Raw genomic sequence first — 18,039 nt, forward strand, 5'->3', positions numbered from 1 at the left:
TGAAGAAAAACATGACTTATCTGTAATGTGGCTGTTTCCTATCTACTGCACACTAGGTAATGAACCATGTCTCATAGCTATATGATGACATTCTCTGTATTACATTCTATAGTGACCCCATTACTCGTCTTGATAGACTTGCTATATGTAATAATACAAGCACATACATGGCTCTTTAATGCACACTGAGCCTGTACAGAGATATGTTCTCGTCACATAGTGTACATGTACACACACATACATATTCACACATGGTTGACAGAGGCAGCCTGGGGTGTTTGGTTTCTTCCCTTTTGCGTAATGTTTTTTCAGGCCGTGGTCTTCTTGGTCTGTCATTGTTGAACGGTGTTTAAAATAGACTGGGGGGTATTTGGAAGCAGCTTAGTCGCAACTGCAACACACGTGATTGAATTAGAGTGCTGTCAGTTGGGTCCATTATAGAGATCCTTTGGATATTTTCCATCAGCAAGTTGGTCAAGAGGGTACCTCCTCCTGTTACAATACGTTTCTCTGGAGAGTTCATCCATACTATGCTGATCGATTGGCAGAAGCTTAGTCACAGCTTAATAAAGTCTGCTGTTTGACGTAAAAGTCTACAATAATGGGTGTAATGAAATGCAACCGTAGACCATGTTCAGTGTACAGCTAGGTTGTTTGTTTGTAGAATTTCCAAGCAGGTCATCCTTTCGGAAAAGCCAGGACTACATTTTGACTGACAGCAAGTTTAAGAGATCAACAACGGAAAGACCCTAAGCATGAATGACCAAGGGTGTGAAGCATGCGACGGGGCTATATCGGCTCAAGAGGTATAGCGGACATTGGCCACAGGCTGCGGTATGTGATCACATTAAAGCTTGGTGCGAATAGTGGCATTCTTAAGTTACCGTCGCACCGCTCTGTCCTTGTCATTGAGGTTTCCTTGAGACTTGGCTGCTGTTGGTGACATTAGACCATTGCAGGAGAATATATGTCTTGCAAAGCCCAGGCCGCAGGGATTGAGTGTGTACCAAGGTTGCACTTGGGCTATTTTTCACCCTCTACTGGGCTAAAAATAACGTGATGGTATTTTGGTATTTTGCCACCTGCGTTATTAGAACGCCCTTCCTTTGCCTACCTCTACACCTTTAATGTGAAAAATAAAGGATTAGAAATGTGTCACCTTGACATGTTCACTTATTTGTGCGCAATAGTGAATCTTGACTTATAAATCTATTCTTAGAATTGTGTGTATCTGCACTTGAAAAGATGTAATTAGCCTATTTTATTAATTTCTGTGTTCAAATTCCCTCTGCTTTAATCAGTGTCCAGCTTTTTGCCTCTCTCGTAGAAAGGCGAAGCCAACTGCTAAGCTGCTTTGTGCTGTCATGCTTTGATGACATGTTGTTTTTCAGCTTTTGAAAACAATGTGTTATAGTTACAGAACCAGCCAACATGAGCTGTAGCTTATATTTACAAGCTTCACAAAACAGGCCTGAAATGCTGTCTTTTTTTTTTTTTTTACCTTGAGTTAACTATTTAAGAGTAAATTTCACTAATATTAAACCACTACTTACAGAGTATGAAATGGACAGCAGTATCTCTGCAGATCAAGTCACTTATGTTGAGTATTTCAGTCAGAGCTGAAAACTGTTTGCTGTGAAAACCGTGACCTAAAGTTCAAATTAAGAATCTTGCAGATGAGGATACAGATGGTTATCGTCATTCAGAATGATTTAATTGAGGCAACTGTACAGTGTGTTTTTATTTTCATGTTTTTTTTCCTGTTGCTGAAAAAGCATAAAATCTTAAAGTTAGCAGAGGGTTAGGATGGCAGATCTTTCTTCTATATTTGCTCATGAAGAGGTGGAAGTCTGGCTGCGAAAGACCACCTGTCAATAGGAAATGTTTTCTACATGGTTTATTTCTAGGATTAAGGCTCCTGAAGATGGAGATTGGATTATTGTTTTGTAGGTCGTGAAACTCTAGACATGCTAACTATACTATACAACCCATGCAGTGCATTTATGTGCAAACTGTAAATGTGATATTGACAGGATTTGAGTAACTCTCTGACTGTTCTAGCTGTCATGTCTCTTTCTTAACTAGATTATTCTATGGCTAAAATTAGAGCAGACCTAATCTGATCGACAAACCTACGGTGCATGATTTATCAGTCTTTTGGATTACAGGACTGTGGTGTTATGTCTCACTTTCATTACTCTCGGTGCTTTGATTCTCACACGCACCAGGATATTTACAGTGTGAACTGAGTATCTATAAACAGCAGCACGTTCTGCGGTGGAAAAAAGCAATTTATATTTACAGCCAACAACAAATCACCTCTCATGTAACAACTAGGTATTTGGAATTGTACGCGGGTGGTCTGCAAATATATCACCAGGGAAAAAAGATCTTCTCCTATTGTTTGTCGTCCTACGTGTCCCCCTGGTGTTTAATATCTGACAAAGGATGTAAATCTGATCCATACAAACCATCACTTTTCTGATTACTCTACACAATCACTGCTCTCCTTCCCGGCCTGCCTCTGTGTCTTTTTCTTCCTGCCTCTGTCCCTCTCTCTACCCCCGTCCTCAAAAACCTCCCCTCCCACACACTCTGTCTCACACACCTACTGTCTGCCCGTCAGGTCTCTGTTGCTAAGCGACAAGCAATGAGCGATGGACTGCTCTTATGAGAGCGACGTTTGTCCATCATGATCTTATTCTTGCCTGTGCACTCTGCACATGCACTAGATCTTCCTTGATCTGTTGTAGCAGAGTTCTATGAAAGGAGTCAGTGCCACTGATTTGCATGTGTTTGTAATGTGAAGCCTGTATTGTATCTATATTAATGAAACAAATTAAATGGCAAAGTTCCACTGATTCTATGTGTACACGTTGATTTAAGAATAGGTGCCAAATTTTGGGGGTAATGTTACAGCAAAAATAAAAATAACCCTGCAATATGACAAGAGTGTAGTTTGATGGCTCCTCAGTATTGACGTAGTTAATTTATTTTTAAGTTTACTTTGCTAATCTCAGTGGTTTAGTATAAAGAATCATAGAATTTCGGCTTCCAAGGGGGGGTTGGTCATTTTTCCATTTTCTTTAATTGAATAAGCACAGTGGTTTGCAATATTCGGGGGAAATATTGAACCTTAAATATGAGTAAATAACATCTTAGAAAACTAACTTCATTCATTAATGTTTTTTATTTATTTATAAAATAACCAGGTAGAAAACTTTGGGTTTTATAAAAATTTAAGCAAATGCAGAAGTGCAAAAAAACTGTGTCCACCTGAAAAAAACTGGAAGTCCCATACACACAATGTTAAAATGCTCTTTTTGACAGCAAAAATAAACTTGTTTACAAACTGGTGCAAAAAAAGTTTTATACTAAATAAAATAGTAATATTTTGTACAATATACTGTAATCTTAAACTGCAGCTGAATAATGCTTCAACAACCATCTCCCTCCCCACTACTCCTCGACTCCTTCTCATGTTACCATGCTGCACATTTCCCTGTTGCTTCATGCCTTTTGATTAGACCCCTGGGCCCTGACGGCTTTTATTTTGACAAATGAGCCTGGTGCTGAGCGCTAAAAAGCACTTACACCCGTATTGATTAACAGTGGCTATTAGCTAGTGAAGAGGAAAGGAAGACGTCCATACAGTAAACCTTGACTGGCCGTCCAGAGCCTGTTAAACAGATGCACTAAGGCTGAGGGATTAGTAATGTGGCTTTCCTCACTGCTGCGTTTGAAGAGAAGCTCATGAGCTGGAGGTTACGTTGCTGCACCAGGCGTAATGCATCCAGATGAGTGGATTAGCATGGCTCACACTTAACTTCTTAAAACCACTGATGAAGTGGTAATGTAAACCAGCATCGCAACATACATTGAGTCATGCACATTAAAGGTATAAAACCACATTTCATACATTAATACAGCATATCAAATGTATCTAAATGATTATGTATAATTAAGAAATTATTTAAAAAAAAGAGTGGAGTCAAACTCCTTTTGAATCTGTTGTTCTCAGCTCTTTGTTTGCACGGGAGGGTTCTTAAGGGATTTTATGTTTCACTCAAAGGCTCAAACATCTTTTCATACAGGAAGGTCTCCCTCTAAAACCCTAATAGAATAATCAGAAGATCCAAACCAACCTTGTTCAGTCTAAAATACCTTAAGAAATAAGAACTGAATCATCTTTGGGCTGCATACTGGAATGGAGATCAGTCCTACAAACATCAACACTTGGGCAACATTTTGGGAACAAGGGGAAACAGTACACTGAGAGACCGAGAAGATACAGCCGAAAATAAAGTTGCTGAAGTGCATCTACCGGACATCTTCTCTGAAAGTCGCATATTATCTCTTTAAACCTTTGCTTGCTATTCATTTTACAGATGGGATCATATCTGTTCATTGACTGGCATAGTAATCGATACTCGCTACCCAATATTTAAAAAACACATTTTAGGCAATACCAGAGTCTGATACTTATGGTGGTGTGAGTCTCATTTTAAGTATCTACATCATTGTATTTGCAGTTCAATATAATTTCATACAGTATGTGTCTCCCTTTATGCAAATGCAGCAAAAACACATTCTGGGTGTCACCTCCACTGACTTGTCCTTGGGTTTTGTACCAAGCTGCCCGCTATGTTGACACGAGAAAAGAGCTGATTCAGTCTTCATATCATCTCATGTGAAAGCTCTTGCCAACTCTGTATCCCTAACACACCCTGACAACACTTTTTATTTTTGTGCTGAATATTCCATGTTGTTTACTTGAGCTTAACAGTGAAGCCTGTAGGGTCAAATTGCTGACTCTAGGGAGGTGGTTTTCCCTCCCACCCCCTTATCCGCGCAAGCCACCCCCCACGCCGCAGCGCCATCACAGGGAATGCCTCTTGCGACCTCAGGCGAAAGGCAATCCCGCAGTGCTTTCTGTAAAATCCCCAAACCTGTTCCAAACACAACATTACCACTAACCGGAACAGGCAGATCATAGCGGAAACTAAAGCTGACGCTCATCTTACACTGAACACAAATAAACGCACTTTGACTTGGATGCAGAATGCTTCCTCTGAGCTCTGTTTGCCTTGTCTGTGGACGTTTCATTCTACATTAGAAACCCTTTGATTCTGTGACCTTGAGCAACAAACAGTGAAAGGAAGACCCCAGCAGCCCACTTTCCACTCCACATCACATCGAGTCTTAATGCTGTGCAATACGGCTCCGTTTTCCTCTGAAGGCAATGACCTTTCCCATAAACACACAGATTGGTTTGCCGAGCTGCCATCTTGCATAATTACACTGGTTCTCTGTAGACTTGGGAACACGTATCCGCACTTGCTGCAGACTCCAGTCCCTCCTAATGGATCTTGTTAGCTGAGGTCAAAGTCCTATCCGTCTAGGGTCACAGTAAAGAAACACAACCTTCCCTGTGGAACACACTGCGGGGCCTTGGTGTTGGTTGATAGGGGGAAAACAAGCCAAAACAATCCCCTTTGTTTTCTCTCCCAGTTTCCTCTTTCTTACTCCAGGGTTAAAACATGCAAATTCTGTATGAAGGAAGCTGATTTATTTTACCCGGTGGGAGTGGAAAGATCTAAATTTAAACTGATTAAATGAGCCTAGAGTTAGAAAATCATTTGCACTTCCATTTGTTAGCCTCCAAGCTCTTCTCAAATCAAGGGCAAGACTCTGAATCATTAGGCTCAGTTGACTGCCTTTCTTTGCAGCCTTTAAGAAGAACATTTCCCAAATAGCATTGTTGACCCCTATATCGTGCAATGCAAATTAAAGAACCTAATTGACACTTTTCAGAAAGGGGAATCATTTCAATCCAGCCATGCTTATTAGCGAAAGGTCTTTTATTGAATCTAAACTGTGTGAATCACAACAATTAACCGAGGGAACTGTGGTTTGAAATTCCTCCCCGTACCGCTTTCCTTATTGTCCCCCATCAAATCTGAGTCTTAAGCTTGTCTTAATAAATTCACGTAGTCCTGCGCATCGGCTGCCATCAGCGAGAGTTTGGAGCGAATTATTGTATCAGGAGATGATAAAGGTAATGAGACCTGTCTCTCAAGTAGAGAGAGCCTAATCTCCTTGGTCTCTTCAGGCTTCTCTTAAGCTGCTGAAGTGGAGTGGAGTGGAAAAGAGAGGCGAGGGCAAAGAGAAACGGAGAGGAACTGACGAAAAAGAGAGATGACAATGAAGGTAGAAGGAAGGAAACGCAGAAAGGGAAGATTGAGGGATATGTGGTCGTACCAGTTTACCTCAAAGCGTACCTCAGGGTTTGATTTATGGCCAGTCAACTGTGACTGTGAATAATAGTGGTTTGATTTGACGACCGATATAGGGAGGAGATGACAAATGAAAAGGGAATATAAAGAGAGTTAAACCAGTGAGAGAGCTCTGAAGGTAGAAGTGGAAGATGAACGGCCATTATAATTGTCGGAAGGCATCACACCAGAGAGGAGAGAGTAATCCTTTTTCCGCATATCTTTGTGAATCAAAGCGGCTCAAAAACGAAACATTTGGACGTTCTGTCACATACACGCACACCTGCTAGCTTGGCATGTTGAAAGACCTCGCTCGTATATATGGCCATTCATATCTTATGCATGGACGATGCTCAAATAATGTGTCCCATCATGCATCATGCTCCCACTCATCAGTTGTTTTGTGGTTACACATTTTCTGGTGGGAGTGAATCATTGAATAACAGAACTGTTATCTTGTTGGCTCTGTCCACATTTTAACAGCCATTAATACATAACATTTCTGAGATGAAAGTGTTCAACGGCGACTGTATTTTAACCAATGCACTTTCCCAATTTCAACCTCGTGGTCGTGATTGTCGCAGCTAAAATAAACATCAAATGGGAAACAATTATTGGAATTCGCTTTAAAAACACAACAGAAGGTTGCATAGTTATGAAAGTTATTTTCTGAGCCTTGCACATGGCAAACAGATGCTACCATATATAAGTGGTCCCATTATGAAGCTTAAGGCCACAGGACAAGCTGCTGTATTATAAGTGACTACATGGCTTTTCCTTGTATCTGTAAGAATTGGTTTTACGATATATAGAATTGGTTTAAAGTGTCTTTTTTTTACATACAATTGCTTGTCACACAATGACCTTTTTTGTTGCCTTTGCAGACTCATATTGCGTCAAACAGAACATACATAACCTTTTTCTTCTATCATAGCAATTGAAGATTGTTTGTTGTTTGCTTTCAAGACTGCATTTCAGAACCTGCTGGCTGTTAAAAAAATGTATCTGCCAGTCATCTGTGTTGCTCTTTATAGAGTGAGGCGCATTGATCAATGCAGGTTCGACAGCAGGGAGCCAATTAGGGCAATTGCTACCATCTTGGTCTTTTTCTGCTCTTCTGTTCTGCAGAAGGTAATAGGCCCCCGCATTTCAAACGCCTGTTGTACACTGAGTCGCTTACTGACGGAGGGCTTTCTGACGGAGGGCTTTCTGTCGGTTTGTATTTAGGAGGAAAGCTCATTAAAGTGTTCTGAGGGCAATAGCGGATCATGGCTCAGACAGGTGACTGCTTGATAAGACTGTTGCTGTGGGCTTGTTGTTGTTTTTGCTCCTGTTTGCTGTTGCTGCTTTGTAATTTTAGTGGGGAAATGGATGAAAGGCTCATACTTTCAGTTCATTAGTAGGGCCGGAAAAATTACCAACAGAAGCATATTTATATGATACAGCATGATCAAACAACTAGAAATAAAAAAAATTGTATTTCTGCTTTATAACTTAGTGATAAAAAGAAGCATTTTAAAACTGTTTTGATTTAATTCAAACATTTAATACTATCAGGTCATCTACGGATGATGATCACTTTAGCTCAACTGTATGCATTGGTAACTAATTCAGATTTTTGAAGTGATATCCCCAAATGTCACATCTGTGAAGATGAATTTCATGATGAGTATGTGATTTTATTTTTAAAAAATTGAATGCTTTAATATACTGTATTAAGCATATGAAATGTTTTCATACAATAAATCATAATAAGGCTTTCAGAAGAATTACAAGTTAGGGATTTATAGGTAATAAGCTCTTATAAATAACCTATGAAACTCTCAATGACTGAGGCTGTTCTTGAGGGAGGGCACTTTTACTGTGCTCCTTCATTTCTTAAATTAAAGAGTCAGTCAGTATGATAAGGAAAGTCATTCTTCAGTGCACACTTGGGGTCACTCTGTCAAGCAGAAATGATTAATGTTTGGTAAAGGCTTGTCCTTAATAGACGGATATCCATAACCAAGTGTACTCAAATACCATGTTTGAATAGTAGAAAGAGTGACACTCAAGAGCTTTGAAATAGCAAAAGTCACTACCCCAGGTTAAGGAGTGACAGTGTTAAACCAAGAAACTGCAGCGCAGCAGTGAGACAATGCTAAACAAAAGCTAACTGTTGTCTACAGGTTTAAATTGTAAATGATGAGAAACCATGTGTGGGTAATGAACACAAGCGAACTAGCTATGTCTCTGCAGGTTTCAAAATCAAAGATTGACTGGCAAAGTGTCAGTGCTAGATACTTGCTAGCTAGCTAGTTTTTTGACTTAAAACATCCATGTGTTGAAGCCAGAGACCGTATATATACAGTAAATGGACAAAGCCTGAGTGATGTCACCCATCTGTTTCTGAATGGGGCTCTGGAGGCTCATCGGCGTCAGCTGTAAATCCTGTCTCAGCCTAACTTTAGGTCAACCCAATGACAGGCTGATAGCGGGAGCTGAGGCGGGTTTTAAGCCTCCTTACAAACTGTTACACAGACCAGTATCGTTTTTTTGTACCAGGCTGTAAATATGTTTCTTTCTACTGTAAAAACTATTTTGGCTATTTCGAGGTTTGTATGTGACTTTCAGGGCTTTTGGAGCCAGACTCAAGCGGACAGGCTTTCTCGCATTCCTGTTGTCCGCACTTCCTTGCCGCTGAGTGAATTTAGAGTGATCTCCATATTTTTCTTTTTTTAATCAGTTTTGATTTAGTAGCCAAAACGATTATGTCAAGTATAAAGGATTTTAAGTTATTCCATGAAATAACTGCATGCTACAACATATTTTTATCTTATATGCTCTACTCAATTTTAGAAGAATATCACCTAATAAGGCTTCCTACTTCTAAAACACGTGCTGTTACACACAAAAAAGACCCCACCTTTGCCTCAGTATAGTGCTGTGTGCGGCTGCGGCTGTCCTGCTGCTGATGAAGCTCTGTTAGGTGAGATATGAATTCCTCTGTAAGGAGGTCCAGACAGGCTGCGAGCTGGAAGGCACAATATTACCTCCTGATTCATAGGTGTGGTAAGTGATACGGACACAAACCTAGACCCAGATGAAATAGAAATCAATCACTGCCCTTAACACACACACATAGTTGGTATACAAACACACAGACACACAGAATGGTCCAGCACCTCTGAAAGTGCTGTTTGTTGGAGCAATAATAGAAAATAGAGTCAACCTTCAGGGTATTGCTGACGAGATAGAGGTTGGTGGTTATAAGCAACAAGAACATCCCAAGGACAACGACATTTAGTAGCAACACCAAGTAACACTTAACAATCGATTTTTTCCGGAGAATTGCACAGCGTGACAAAAGCTGGAAATTGGACGTATATTTTTTTTTTTGTGTCGTATAAATGCCTTGGGAGCTTATTTGGCCATTTTTAAGGCTCCTTCTCGCAACTCTCCAAATGAGTGTTCATTGTTTAACAACAATTCACATGTACGTTGGGCTGTTGTACAAAATGGTGGACATGAGCCCCAGGGTTATTGAGCCATTGATGGCTATAGTAGGTTAAAAGCTGATGTCATTCAAGCATGTTTTTTTTCCATTCCACCTACTTTCTGATAGGATAAAATGGTATGCAGCTCCCTCTGGGAAAATATTGTAGGTCGAAGTCTGGGTCAGAACACATCTTGGCAAATTACTGTACCATATACCAAATGTTCTCTTTGTACAAAGAATCAAAGGCTTTCAGCAGATAACGTATGTAAAACTGTGATTTCCGTCCTTGGCAAGATTACCACTGCTTCTCAATTCTTCACATGTCAGCAATCACATTGAAAAGCACATTGTGTGGAAGAATGTGAAGCGTTGACTTTCAAGTCGTGCATATTTTACATAGAAAACAAGAATGTGAGACTGTGTATGTCACCATAGGAACAAGCCATCTCTAGATTTAAAAAACATCATGAATTACATCTGTCAATGATTAAATAGAAAATAATTGGAGAATGGAAATGGTTTGTGTGTGGCATGTTGCATTAATGGGAATTTTTTCTTATACATTAGTGAAATTGGCAATCCTTTATATATGTTGTAATTATGTTGCCTCTTATTTGTTTTCATTGTCTTCGTTTCTCAGGGCCATCAACTCTTTTAATGTCCGGTTTCCATGGTGATTACAGGGGAAATTATCTGTACTCGCGGTCAAAGACTGTAAGAGCAAAGATAAGCAGAAGAGGCAACAAGATTTCCATCAGAGGCGGAGAGTGTGATTGACAGCTTCTTACCCTGTTTAGTGTGAATTATGAGCTCTCACAGACAGGAGCACAGAGGTGATAGTTTGGTTCAAATTCCAATCACGTGTATTCAATGAGCGTCTCTGGGTTTGTAGGGGTTATAGAGAGTGCAAAGAAAATTATGGTATTGATTTTTATTTGGTTGGAAAATGCTGAGGTTACATTTTAAACTAAGTGGAAACTCCGGTTCTGGTTGGTTTTCCTCTAAGCTGCAGCCAAACCAAGATTTGAAGATTTTTATTCTATCGTTCCCCCTCAGTCGCAGGGAAGTAACATCTGCAGCGGAAGTGTTTTTATTCTGTCCCCTTTTGTTTGAGCAAAGACATGAAAGAGCGTACATCTTAGACAGCATGTGCTGCCAGGCGTACATTATGCTCTTTCATATCACTGTCTAATTTTTTTCTCATTGCCTACCAAGGAGACGTCACTGCGGGGACAAAAAAAATAAAAGCTTACTTGGAGTGCTGCCATTTTGAGGAATCATTTCCAGTCCTGTTGTGTGTATGAGTGTGCTGTCCAGTGGTGATGCAGAGAGATGTAAACCTTTTGGCCTGTTCTCCTGTTTGCTTACATTGGTAATGTCATCCATTTAGTGCAGTGTCCACAAATCGTCTAATCCTACTCTGGCTTGCAGTGCTCCAAAGGCCTGGCATAAAAGGACAGCACATGCCTGCTGTGATTTTAGAGTTATGTTTAATATGGACCAATGTCAACATGGTGATATTGTGTTTCAGGTTCTGGTTAATAACAAATATTCCTTTGGCACACTTGTATCTTAGGGGTATGTGGTATTGTCCAATACAAAATCTAGTTGTCAAAATAGATTTTATATTGGACAATTCCATGTATCCGACACAGTTACTAAGTAAAACATGACTTTAACGCCATTACTGTTAGAGTTAACTCACTGCCAACACCATGATCTGTAAGCCAGGACTAAACAGACTGATATTAAGGTATATGTTGTTCACCACATGGTTCCCATATCTACTGTTGGATCAATTTCATTTATTGTTGGCATGTGACATGAAATTTGCTAATTTTTTCCACTCACACTCTCACAACAGCACTAGATGATGTGTAAAATAATATCAGTATTGAATCATAAAAAAAAGATAGTAGTAACTAGTAACTGTGAGGAGTTGGTCCATCACTGATAACTACTCTGCTGTAGTATTTTTTTGTGGTTGTTGCAGAAAAACTCAAGCTGCATGTCACATTCATGGCCTAATGATAATTAGCCTTTCACATTTGACCCCCTTAGTTCCATACGAATTAAGAAGGCATGACCTAAAACACAACAACAGCTTTCCCCACTGCAGGGTTGTCAGATTCCCTCCTGCCTTGTGTGTGCACCCACACTTTATAGTATGTATAAAGTCCACTTTTTCTGCCTTCCTCTTCCCCCTTTTGCTGTGACCCAGTGTAGGTCTGTAACCCAGGGACACAGGCTAACTGTACTGGCATTAAAAATAGCAAACAGGGGGAACAGAGCACGTTATGAGATTCACTAGTTTCACGTCTCCCTGGGTGAGGCTATAAATAGCCGCTCACACTGGAATAGAGTTTTCCCCAGTGATGCGGACTAAAGCCAGAGGAACAGCTGCGCTTAAGCCAAGTCCGGTTAGATCAGCGGAGTCACATGGGCATGTTTCTGTCTCTCTCTTGTCTTCTCTAGCTGTCTCGGGTTCCTCACTCTTACTTCCCATTTCTTTTACCCCTAATCTGTCCTGCTGTCTGTCTTTTATCCACTCGTTATATCCCTCACTGTCATCCCTCTTTCTCCCTATCTGTCAGTCCTGTGTTTGCTCAGTTTCCTGACTCTCTTGATGTCATGTAATTTGCGTGTCTCTGTCATTATCTCTGCCCTCTTTGCTTTGTTGTCTGTCAGGAGATCTTTTTTTTTTCCTCCCCCTGACTCCTGCTTTGAGTGGGTGTCCTTTGTCTCCCAGCCTGTCTCTTTGTCCCTGTCCTGTTTTATCTCCGTCAGTCTCTCCCTTTATCTTTTTCCTGTGTCATCTTTTTCTTGCTCATTATTACCAGGCCTCCCCTGTGTACTCAGTTAATTGGTACAATCCTAATATTAACACTGTTCATGTGCTTGTTATAAAAAGGTGTCTTGAAGTAGGCAGATGAACTAAATACCTTTGAAAGAATAAACGTTAACAGGTGTTACATCATTACTTCTCCCATTAATGACTAAAACGATTAAAATGAAAGTTGAAGTTTGGTGAACGCTATCAAGAACTTTAAACAATCCATTAGTGTTATTTTTTGATAATTAAGAAAATATTTGGCTGCTGGCAGTAAGTGGATAAGGCTCTCAGATTGAAGTAGACTGAACAAAAAGAAAGTTGGCTTCTTCCTCTGAATTCACCAAGTGTAGACAGGAAAATCTAATCTAGCATGGGGTGTGGCAAAGTCCGCCACTTACAATGGCAAATATTACATAGAGAGGCACTTAATGTACAAAGTGATATTTATTTTAGAAAATCTTTCCCCTTCTGAGTAAACAAGAAATACACGCTCTTACTGCTCCCTCTCCCCCTTCCCTCTCCCTGTCTCTCTCTCAGTTTGACATCACAGGTGTGTTATATATAGCCAGCAGATGGATTCTCCCGTGGCAGCCTGCTTCACTGCTCCTCTCTCCCTCGGCTCAGGCCTACCCCCGGCCTCTCAAATGAACTAGAAGCAATTCCTTGTTTACACTGTCTCTTCTGATCTGCCCAACCATCAGTTTATGACTGCATCCATTATTCATGTGTTCCCCTTCGCCACACACATGCTCACACGGACACACGGCAGACCATTACTGCTGCTTAATGTCGTCTAGCCTCCATGTTAATGTGTGCATCAGTGGTGGAGCCACATTATCTTAAAAACATGTACAAATCAAAAGAGATTGTAGAAAATCTGGCTTTTACTGTCTCCGTCTAACTATGATGTAGTTTGAAAACTATTTCAAGAGTCTTTTTATTTTCATGACATGATGCAGTGTTAGCGAACCTGCTAATAAGCTTACGGTACTGTATAAATGCTGTGATATGAATTATGTTGGAAAGCATTTACAGCATGCTCGAGAACATGTACAGAGGAAACCCAAGGAAGGAATAGGTATAGCGTCTGTAAGAGATAATAAAAAAAACTTTAATCCCCCATCTTCAGGTTTGTACCCGTAATGCTAACATTAGCACATAATAAAAACGCTCTAAACAAAACCTAACCATACACAATAATACTTTGAAATCTGTTCATACAAGCCGTGTCTCCCTATAAAGTTGTGTATGTTTTTAAAAAAGGTATGCAGCGTTAGCAAACCTGTCGATCAGCTAGCAGTTCACCTCAAACTATGTTTTGATAGGGTTTGTGTCCAAACGAGTTTTGACCTTTCTTGACAAAAACGTGTGTAAAACATTAGCTAAGAGCTGCTACTTTGGGAGTTAACTCGCTGCGTGTCCTAATAGCCCCTTTATTTAAGGTGTGTGCCAGTGATGCTAGCTGGACACACAGAGAAAACATCTATAAAAAAAAACTCTTAATATGCAAAATAATGATTTAAAATCGTCATTGTACAATCCACCTCTAAATGTGCTGCAGTTTCTCTTATTTAATAAAACTTGTTGTCTGATGTTTCATGATGGAAAACAGTGTCAGCGGAACTGTCTTATCAGCGAGCCGTATGTACCAGAAAACTGCTGCAATCGTATTTATGTCCAAAAGCATTTCTGTCATGGTTAAAAAAAAGGTCCTAGAAGGTTGATGCAAGAACATGCTACTCTGAGATAAATTGCTATATGTACCATCAGCACCTAACCCCTAAGTGTGTATAGGTGGTACTGATTGTTCACACACAGTAGGCCTTCAAATTATCTTATAATTCCACAACAGTTCAAAGCACTTATTTTAAATCTCTCTAAATCTGCTGCAGTTTGTCCTTTTTCCGTCTAACTATTTGTGGAGTCATTGCTGTGTGTTTTCATGACATGATGCTGCATTAGCGAAGCTGTCAGTCAGCGAGCAGTATTCACCACAAAAAAACATTTGCTGTGACATGATTTATGTCTGAAGGCATTTCCGGCATGCTTGAAAACAGATCTGCAGGAAACAGTAGCCAGAAAGCAGGTAGTGCTTCTGTGAGACGTGACTTGCGTGATACAGTAGTTGGACTGTGACGCGGTGTGTTCAAACGGCGAGAAATGTGGAGTGCGAGGCTGATGGGGCCCTGTAGCCAGCAGCGCCGAGCACAGACTCGCACATACTCGCACATACTATGCCGCCACAACATGCCTGGAGTGCTATCGAGCAGGCACACGGCCAATCAGAGTGAAACCTTAGACATCCCTGTGCACGGTGACCCCCAATGCACACAAACACACACGGCGCTGAATATTCGGGGCATGTGACAGGCGAGACGCACGTCGGCTACGTAGTCGAGTGAGTACTGAAAAAAAGTAAAGACAAGGGTTTGTGGGTCATTGGGAGTTTATGGGAAGATTTAGTCACTCAGTCTGCATTTTCAGTTAGATTTGCATATTGAACTATTTACAGCTTAGAATATCCCTCTGCTTCCAGGCAACAGGATCATATATAAGGTTTGGGGAAATGTGTTTGAACATGTAGATCTTGTTTACATAAGGGTTTTATCATTTAATCCCCAAATATCAGAGGATAAGTCTGCGCTCAGTAATGCTTTAACACTAAATACTTGAAATTACCCTCATCGTAGGTACTGTAAAAGTTTGTTAGTCTCTTAATACTAATCCCTTTAATGAGGATAAAAAGCATGAGTAACTGTATTATCCACGGTAGTACTCAGAGGCCCAACAGTAGGAGCAGATAATGATCTTATGACTTTTTTAGGGCCAGTTTATTGGCATTGTTATGGAGTTTGAATCGAATTAGGAAAATGGCAGCTGTGTCCATGGCATATCATTATGAAATGTAATCCAATTTTGACCAGACAATCCTCCTGAAGTGGACAGAGCCCTCTCTTGGGCTCATCAGATGTGGGACTGCTCTTTAGCCATGCAGGAGTTGCAGAGTGGGTTTGTTTTGTTGTTACGTGTGGGCACACATACAGGATCGGTGACCCCTGCCTTTGGAGTTGCGCTGCTCGTTATTTGCTCCGCACTCTTCCAGGAATGGAATGTGTCAGCTGTAACAGCGAAAAACAAACTCTCTTTAGAAGCAAATCTTTTTTTTTATTTACGTCATCATTTTTGAATGTTATGGGGTCATTCAAATAAAGTGTCGCTATGTGACAGGTGAAGTGCTGGGAAACACATTTTTCTTTGATGACATGGCCCATAATCTGCTTTGATGGCTACTTGTCAGATGTCACCGTGAGGAGGGACTCTGTAAAGTGCTGCATGCGTAGTACCCTGTGGTAACGTGAGCATGACTTCTTGGAAAGGAGCAATGGGCTGCCATCAGGAGGTTGAAAGTTATTGCAATTCCAGGGATTCCCCGTGGACGCCATTTGCTGGGCCTCATCCAATGGATTTATGAGTGCACAAAACTTTACTCTTAGTCTTTGAACATGTCTCTGTATTGCGTTATAGTGCAGGAGTTTGCTGCCTCGAAGGATGTAAAACACAGGGAAATCTTCTTTATTCCCTTTTTAGTGCCAGAGGGACGAAGAATGAGAGAAAGAGGGAGAGAGAGAGAGAGAGAGAGAGAGAGAGAGAGAGTGAGAATGGCTGGGGAGGAACAGCTGCATGCAGTGACTATGCCAAGCAATGCATGTCAATGAACTGCCATGCAACTCTGCTCACTCAGTCAGGCACAAGAAAGGACTCCGAAAGGCCTGCATGAGAACAACGGTCTTGCTCGCTCTACCCGGAGGAACAATTAAACCAAAGCGCCGTATGAGCTCAAAAGTGAGACGGAAGACACAAACTCATTCTTTTTGCTTTCTATTACGCATTCAAACCCACATATATTCAACTTAAAGCAGAGGGACGCCACCATGTCATGATCACTCCAATCATAGTTATTTTTCTTGCCCTCAGAGGTTGTTGCCTGTGATGAATGTGGATGTGTATAGGATCAGGAGAACAGAAGCTGTATTCATATACTTTACTGGATAGTTTTTATAGTATGGGCTTATTTATAATATGATTTTTTTCAATTTCCTTGATTATATTCTTCAGATTTTCACTTAATTGTTATTTAGTTGTCATCATCAAAAGTTCAACATATACTTTCCTGTTGTCAGCTGTGTAAAGCATTTGTGTATCTAATATTCATTTTATTTGGATCATGTACCGTACAAGAGAAGTCCTCTTGTTTGTAATCAACAACTGGTGTATTCTTACGACTGTTGTTGCCAGTACAGTACAGTTCCAGTTGGAAAAGCAATGTATTTTCCAACAGTTTATAATGTCTTCTCTCCTCTCTGTGAGGTCTCATTACAAGTTTGTGTCTTTTATTCCACCCTTGTAAACTCTCCTGATCCCTAAAGCAGGCCACATCCCTGTTTCTATCTTTAACATGCTCCGGTTTCTCACACACATTGTTGCTTTGTCTTGCAGGAGGCTCAGAAGGTGAACAACCCGGCCAACAATCAGGCGGCAGCAGGAACAAAGGGTACTGATGAGAAGGAGGAGGTTCCAGCCAGCGAGGTGGGATGGATGACTTCCGTCAAAGACTGGGCCGGTGTCATGATCTCCGCTCAGACACTCACTGGCAGAGTTCTGGTAGGTTTTTCACTCTTTAATGGGATGTAAACGTCTCAAATCCTAAATCCAGGCTCCGAACCATTAGCACTTTTTTTTTTTGACACTAATCATTCGCCCGGCCCACAATTCGAGAAGTTCAGCCGTTTCCTCACGCAAACAGACTGCAACTTGCTTTCACACCCAAGTTGGCTTCAGAATTAATCCACTGTTTAATCCACTTCCATGTCCACATTACCTCACCTGTTTTACACAGGTCCCACTAGAGACATACTGTGGGGCAATTAATTTGATCCCCCGCAGATGCTAGCGGATGCTCGGTTCTCGCTGAATCTCAGATGGGTATTTTGCTGGCACTGTCCAGTCTTCTTTCTGCTGCGATGACCTATGTGAGGCACGCTGTAACTCACTCCGCTGAGCCTCTGCCAGCTTAACTGATGAGTGTGTGTGTGTGTGTGTATATTAGTGCGTGCTTGTGTGCAGAGAGAGATTTATTTGTCAAGTACTAGGGTAGCATATGTGGTGTTTTTGCAGGAAGTAAGAGGCTGTCACTGTGGCTTTTCTTTTGGTATAAATTACAGTCCCTCTCTCCCTTTGCTGACCTCTCCTCTTTAGCTTCATTCCTCGGTCTGCCTCCAGAATCTCTCCGGCACTCTGTAACTGTTCACCAAATCCTGATCTATGACCAAAGATCATCATATATATATGTAAGAAGCTTGGCTGCCATCCAGACTGTTCCCATATTTTCAGATTTGAACATAAGTTATCAAACCATAAACTCATGGTCTTTACAAACAATCAGTATGCCTTTA

General features: G+C 40.8%; 1 protein-coding gene across 1 annotated transcript in view; it reads left to right on the top strand.

The window, feature by feature from the left end:
• Window positions 1-18,039, top strand: part of kcnma1a (potassium large conductance calcium-activated channel, subfamily M, alpha member 1a) — a 154,739-nt gene that overhangs the window by 22,749 nt on the left and 113,951 nt on the right. Inside the window, exon 2 of the mRNA XM_061039882.1 lies at window positions 17,084-17,248. Within this exon, the coding sequence (XP_060895865.1) occupies window positions 17,084-17,248 (165 nt within the window). The remainder of the gene's footprint in view (window positions 1-17,083; window positions 17,249-18,039) is intronic.

Source organism: Labrus mixtus, chromosome 6 (assembly GCF_963584025.1).
Source record: "Labrus mixtus chromosome 6, fLabMix1.1, whole genome shotgun sequence".
NCBI lineage: Eukaryota > Metazoa > Chordata > Actinopteri > Labriformes > Labridae > Labrus > Labrus mixtus.